At 36.4% G+C, this 7438-nt stretch overlaps 1 protein-coding gene across 1 annotated transcript; it reads right to left on the reverse strand.

The window, feature by feature from the left end:
* Window positions 1–5508: 5508 nt before the first annotated feature.
* LOC126760100 (dynein regulatory complex protein 9) lies at window positions 5509–6849 on the reverse strand. The gene has a single exon (XM_050475502.1). The coding sequence runs from the start codon at window positions 6847–6849 to the stop codon at window positions 5731–5733; it is 1119 nt and encodes a 372-aa protein (XP_050331459.1). The 3' UTR covers window positions 5509–5730.
* Window positions 6850–7438: the final 589 nt, after the last annotated feature.

The following is a 7438-nucleotide window of genomic DNA, read 5'->3' on the forward strand; positions in this document are numbered from 1 at the left end:
GCATACACTTTCAAGGGAACTGTAAGCTGTTGGTGATGTTTTTATTGTGTGAAACTTTGCTCAAATAATTTTTTTTTTTGATATTTTTCTAATACATTTCAAAGAAACGCGATATTAAAGATATTTTTTTATTTAAAGTATGCCATCGGTATAGAAACCACATGTCACAGTTAGCAGCTTTGTTTGGAAACAATGAAGTTTGGAGATTCTTTAGGATAACTTATAATCTAAATATATCAATTAGGTATATTTCTCATGTTTTTGAATTGCTCGGATGGTTAATATGTCATTATCTTAGTTTCGAAAAGAGATTAGGGCGATTATTAACCAGCTTGTTATGTAAGCATTTGTTTGATAATGATCAAAGTATGTTCAATCGAAAAGTGAAACTCTCATTCTGACGCTGACAGCTGGGTTGATAGCTTTATTGCTAGCACCTTCAAACAAACACGCGAAAAATTTTCAAATTCCTGTTTGTTTGCATACTTTTCCTAGCAACAGTTTAAGGATACAACTTGATTCAGAATACACTTGAACTCCCAAAAAAATTTACAAAGTAAGTTTCGCTAAGACTAATCTATCTTGAAAATAGAACACAAATATATATAAATATTTCGACATATTGAAATGATTTATGTAGCACTTATACACACTCATATGCCTACATATATATATACATATATACGCAGATTTATAAACGTGATACTTAAATTTTATGGGCTCAAATCCACCCTCATATGTTATTGATAAAATTGTGAAGCTGTCCTGAAAAGTATCCAAATCAAACGCCTGAAAGGGCGTATCAATTTAACTAATCCCCATGCCATGAATCATACCATCTTTCCGCTGGCAGTTATTATAAAATGCAGATATGTTACTAAGTAATCGCAGCTTTATTTCCATGACTAAAATCTACTTGCAGTGAAATAAATTTGCATAATTTTCCTTGCTTTTTTATGTGTGGCATTTATCAAACATTAAAATCAGTTTAAGAAATCAATGCATAATTGAAGAGTTTTTTGTAAATAATTTTGGTTTTGAGAATTTTGGTTTAGAAGTACTAATTTTAAAGATTTTTGGCCCATTATTTGTACACAATTTCCTTCGGTCTTCTTGCAAACAGAGGTGATCTGCTGACTAATGTCCAGAGCATACTGAAATTATGGAGGAAAACTTCTCCAGCCTGCTGAATGGCAGTGAAAGCATAATACCAAGAGATGGTACACCCGAACCCGTAATCGATAACGATGGAGCAGACGTTCCATTGTCCCATCTTGAAGAAGTTCGTATAGCAATTATCCGTCTGAAGAACAACAAAGCGGCGGGGCCGATGGATTGCCGGCCGAGCTATTCAAATACGGTGGCGAAGAATTGGTAAGGAGAACACATTGGCTTTTTTGCAGAATATGGTCGGACGAAAGCATGCCCGACGATTAGAATTAAGGTGTGCTCTGCCCAATCCACAATAAGGGCAACCACATAGTCTGCGCCAACTACCGTGGGATAAGCCTCCTCAACATCGTATAGAAGGTTCTATGGAGCGTATTGTGTGAAAGATTAAAGTCCACCGTCAACAAACTGATTGGAACTTATCAGTGTGGCTTCAAGGCTGGAAAATCAGTAACTGACCAGAAGTTCACCATTCGCCAAATTTTGAAAAAGACCCGTGTAAAGAGGATCGACACACACCATCTATTCGGCGGTTGTAAAGCTGTCTATATAGCACAAAAAGGAGCTCCCTTTCTGCCGCTATGAAGCAGACGTTCCATTGCCCGACCTTGAAGAACGAAGTTTCAGACAAGGCGATTTCTTCAATCTACTGCGGTAGAAAATAATTCGAGCTACAGAACTGAATCGAGAAGGTAAAATCTTATATAAGAGTGTACAACTGTTGGCGTACGCCGATGACATCGATATCATTGGCCAATAAAACCGCGCCTTTAGTTCAGCCTTCTTCAGAAGCGAAACAAATTGGTTTGATAGTGAACCAGGGCAAGACGAAATATCTCCTGTCATCAAACAAACAGTCGTCGCACTTCCGACAAGACTTACATGTCCTATCTTGGAATCAGCATTAACACCAACAGCAACGTCAGTCTCGAAATTCACTGCGGACTGAGTAGGCATGTTACAACAAGCTACAAGTCACTCATCAATATCCACCGGGGGAAGCAGAGCAATTTCCGTTCGAAAGGTCAGGTGGAGAAGGATCTGGTTTCCCTTTGAATCTCCAATTGCCACCAAACAGCGAAAAGAAGGAACGACTGGTCTCGGCTCTACGCCAAATTACCACAAATTAGAACTTATTTTCGTATGATCTTTAACGATCCACAAATAATGTCTAATATGATTTTTTGCTAAGTCGAAGACTTAAAAGGGTATTCGAGATCCAACCTTAAATCGTAATAGAAATTTTTTGAAATAATATATATTGATCACAATATAATACCTTTTGCATATAAAGATATATAATTTATAATGTAATACTATACATACTAAAAGTCACAATGCAGCACCTGATCAAAGCCTGGTCTTTTGAAAAATATACATACTTTAAAAATATCTTTACCATTAAGTAATAATCACTGAGCTAATTTGTTTTAGTTTTTTATCTTATATCAGATAACAGATTTTAAGACCCTGAACGCCAATCGATATTACACATATGGAAGGGCGATCTTCGTAAAGATCAACACACTTCGATTCATGAACATCAGAAAATCAATCAAATGAAAGTTATATAAGTGTCCCTTGGCTCCCAAAGTCAGATTTAAAAATTGATAGTTTTTTGTTTTAAAAGTATAAGTAAATAAAAAATATATTTTCCAAGCTAAAGAGAAGACATTGAAAGGAAAGTTTTGTATATTTTATTTCTAACTGACTATATTTCTTTCGAACTCTATGAAAAATATACTAAAATATATTGATATTTTAATAAAAAAAACGCTGCTTTCTTTTTCAAAAAAAATAATCAAAATTGTAGAACCAGAAAGAAGCACGTAAAGTCTAATTAATTCCTTCTGCAGAATATTTTGTTTGTTTGTTGTCTCTTACTTTTGTTTAAGGGGTCCCGGTGGTACGATCAAATTTTAATTTTAAGAACTTCAATTTTTTTTTCGATCTAAAACTGGTCCAAAAATAGCAGTTTTCAGAATCTGAACTTCAAAAGCGCGAAATTTTTTTAATTTTCAATTTTTTTTGGTTGTAGACCCAGCGATAGCTGCATTCCTACTGATTAATAATTTATTTGGTTTTTATGTTTCAGATGTTCAGAAGAGTCAAAATCAACAACAGCACCGGGAGTCATTTTTTAAGATAGCTTTTTTTGGACGCCATTTTTAATATTGTTAAAAATTTTTTTATTTAACAAAAAATATGTTTGTACTTTTCATAAGTGTATAAATAAACTGTAAAAATTTTAAATTGATTGCTCTTTTTTTAAACCTTAAAAAAAATCCAGAAAACACCCTTTATTTGAGGGTGGGACTGAAAAATTAAATTTGTTTTTTTTAAGATTTTTTTTTTTGTTTTTTTTTTACAACCAAATTTTAGCCGACTCTATTTAATATGTATTAATTAACGAATAAGATAATAGTGAAGTATACATCTAGACACCCTGTGACTCCACTCACCTGTTGACAGTATTTAAAGTCTTCTGCATTGTTGAAAGTTTCAAGGTCAACATACATAACTAACGTAGAGCAACGAACTCCAAACAACAGAAAAACGAATGAACGATCGCTATGAAAAATATTTCGACACAAATTTTCTTAATAATAAACATTTATAATTTAATTCATTTACGCACATTTAAGGCAACACTTTGCACTAACAAATTTATAATAAATGAAAGAAAACGATTTTAGCTTTGTGGCTATTGAAATCAGCCATGTATTTATTTACTGCACTTCTTTACACTTTACTTTAACACATTTGCAGTTTACACTAGAAACTTTATCACATTTTATCAATAACTAAACGGATTTTCACTTCATTTTCACTTAGCACTTTTTTTACACAGCACTAAATATTGCTCTTTATTTATTTTACTAACGCGTTTGCTATTATTTTTTACGATCGCGAAATGACCCGAGACTTCACCGTTCACCGACTACAAAAGAAAATTCTAATTGACACCGAGCTAATTTGCGTTGAGTAAATGATTTTCTCTACACGAGGAGGGCTGCTGTAGCGCGAGTGTGGAGAGTGCGTTTCTTTTTGTCGCGCACATAATCTACTCCTCCGTGATCGCACAGGAGCAAATGTTGAAAGAGTGAAGCAGCAAAAAACGAAGGTAATGCAGTCGTGCATGAATCTCGGGTGTTATTGCTTCCCCTTAATACATGCATTCATTTGTATTATTTACCATCGGATTTGGAGATTGAAGTGAAAGAATAAAAAACATACGACATTAACCTTTAGAGCTACATTAAATAACATAAATATGTTAAATTACATCTGATATTCATATTATTTATTATATTACTAGCTAATATGCACTGATCATTACAAAAAGTAAAATGAGATAGAATTAAATAACACTGAAGTGTAAATTTCTGCAAAGAAAATGTGACTCTAAACAGCTCTTACATTATTGGATGTGTAAAATAAGTAAAATAATGGTATTTATTCTACAATAGTACTTTTCTTAAATAATAGTATGTGAATAAGAGCATACCACCTAATTAAAATATAAATATAAAACATAAATTACAAGTATGGAAGAGCTAAGTTCGGGTATAACCGAACATTTTATATTCTTGCAACTTGCATGGACTAAAGCCAGAGAAGAACCAAGTACATAAGGCTTGTTAGTTATGTATGTGCTAGTTTTACCCGATTTTATTCACTTTAAGCAAAAATGTACACTTCTTATAAGCTTCGAAATCCAAAACAGAATAACACTTGCCAACAGGTGCTACTTTGGATTGAGTAGGCAATTGACGAACAAAGACAAAGTTCTACAAGTCACTTATCATCCCCGTCCTGCTGTATCATGCAGAGACATGGACGATGACAACATCTGATGAGTCGGCGTTACGAGAGCAAGGTTTTGCGAAAGATGTATGGTCCTTTGCGCGTTGGCCACGGCGAATACCGCAGTGGATGGGACGATGAGCTGTATGAGATATACGACGACATTGACATAGTTCAGCGAAATAAAGGACAGCGGCTGCGCTGGCTGGGTCATGTCCTCTGAATGGATGATAACACCTCAGCTATCAAAGTAGTCGACGCGGTACCCGACGGAGGAGCGAGAAGAGAATTGGCGAATCGAATCGATGAGAAGGTTTCAACTAACATTATATCGCGTTTTCGAATAATCGCGTTAGATATCATGAAAGGTAAGATCCTCCCCTCGGTGCTAAACAGCAGGGAAACTCCAAAATGATGATGAAGTTGATTCGCCAATCAAACGCGATAAAAGTAACTGAAAATTATTTGACGGAGGCCCGATGGTAGGAAAGGAGTTCTACATAAAAATGTTCTATATGAAAAATGAAATAATAAGAGTGCCTTAAAAGTAATGAAGGCAATAGAGCAGATTACTATCGTTTTAATTATGGGCTATCGCTTAGGTTCGTTGTATAAGACAAGGTGTTTGTGAATGATTTCTACCCAATAACGTGAGCAATTAGCTTAGTTTTCTCTTTTACAAATTAAAATATATTTATGTAAATATATATCATATATTTTCGTTCAAAGGCAAATTGAATGAAATATTTTAGCTCACTTAGCTTTACCCTTTCCCTTCTTGCCCTTTTTGCTCTTCTTTTTGAACGGTCCCAGGCCACGGCGAACCATTAGCCCACGCCACCAAGCTTGAATACGCACTGCGCATTCCACGCGGTAGATCTGCTGTTCGTATAACTGTCGCTCCACTTCCTTTTCCTCCAAATAATCGCGCACGAATTTCTGCCGCTCTGCGTACGTTTCCCTATGGCGTTCCCATGACTTTTGCAGCTTCAGTATTTGACGCTCTTTCGCCTGCGTCTCTGTGCATTTGATCTCCATTACACGCGCGTACTTTAGCTGCCAGGCGGCGATTTTCGCATTTAGCTCCGCAAATTGTTTCACACTAAACTTGTCCACTTGAACAATGATGCATTCTTCACCCGCAATACGACGGCGTAAGTCATCGATTTGTTGTTGAAGTGTACGTTCCTCATTAGCGCCGACAATACTCGCCTGCGTGTAGCGATTCTCCTCCCAGCGTTGCACCAAGCGCAGCTCCAATTCGTTAAGCAGCCGTACGTTACGCAGGTTGTGACGTAGTGTAGCAATGCAGTCGTCCTGTTCTACTAAGCGCTCCTTCGCCGCTTGCTGCTCCTCTGCTAATTGCATTTTGAGCACTTTCAATGCTTCTTTGTTGGTGTTTAACAGGTCTAACGCCTGCTCAACTTCATTCTTGTCCGGCTTTTGTTGTTCGATTACGCTGTATAACTGGTCGTTTGATCGAACAGTAGTTTCATCTATGTCATCTGCGTTAAAAGCTTTACTGGTAGAGCCGGACTCGAGTTCTGAAAGCGCAGTTCCGTAAATTTTACGCAGTAAATTCAGCTCCTGGTCCAACCTTATTTCATTCAACATTTTTTCGCTGAGCACATTTTCTGTGCCATCGGGCTTTTTGAGTGTCTCTTTCTTGGAACTGCGACGTGCGTTCTGCTGATATTTCGACGTACTCTCTTTTTTGGGCTCACAGCGCCGGGCGTTTATCCTCTGGCTACGTTGATAGATTGTTAACTTCGTGATTGCTTCGGTGTAAACTGCAGACAATAGTAACTTCCGCAAAGCTTTTGCTTCTAAAGGCGGATGCACAAAGTTTTCGAGTTGTGAGATATGTTTCATTGCGAATGGTTCACTGTTATACTTAAGTGATTCCACTAGTAGCTGTTGAATAGCTGTAGATTTCACCCTTATTTAAGGAAAGTAAATAAAATGAGTTTCCAAGGCGATTGTTACTAAGGAATCGATACTATGTTTGTGGTTTCTCTTATTATTCTTCTTATTATGGGGTAATACATTTCTATTGCGAAACTAGCGCCATTGACGGGTGAGGCTAAGTACTCTTCGGTCCGCCTAGGAAAAACCTGTCTTAGGCAATAAGCAGTTTCAAGCCCTTCAAATCGCCTGTACCTATTGGTTTATTCCTGGCTCAGTTACAGTAGTCCCAGATCTACATACAATTCTGGTTAGTAACTATTATTAAAAGGGCGCTGCAATTAAACTATTTGCCTTCATTATGGAGGAAGGTCAAAGTAATATATCTAATCCAAAGGCGGGTAAAAGCTCTCATACAAGTTCAAAGGATTTCAAAACAATTAGTTCTTCCGCATTAATCTTAAAAACGACATCCACTTCTCTGAATCTTGAAAAAATACAAAGAAGTAATACACCTTTAATAAATGCTACTAGGAAAGATCAATATTTAGAAAAC

This window comes from Bactrocera neohumeralis, chromosome 5 (genome assembly GCF_024586455.1).
Source record: "Bactrocera neohumeralis isolate Rockhampton chromosome 5, APGP_CSIRO_Bneo_wtdbg2-racon-allhic-juicebox.fasta_v2, whole genome shotgun sequence".
NCBI lineage: Eukaryota > Metazoa > Arthropoda > Insecta > Diptera > Tephritidae > Bactrocera > Bactrocera neohumeralis.

Excerpts from the sequence above, each read along its gene's own strand:
- LOC126760100 (XM_050475502.1), bottom strand. The coding sequence starts at position 6,849 with ATGAAACATATCTCACAACTCGAAAACTTTGTGCATCCGCCTTTAGAA.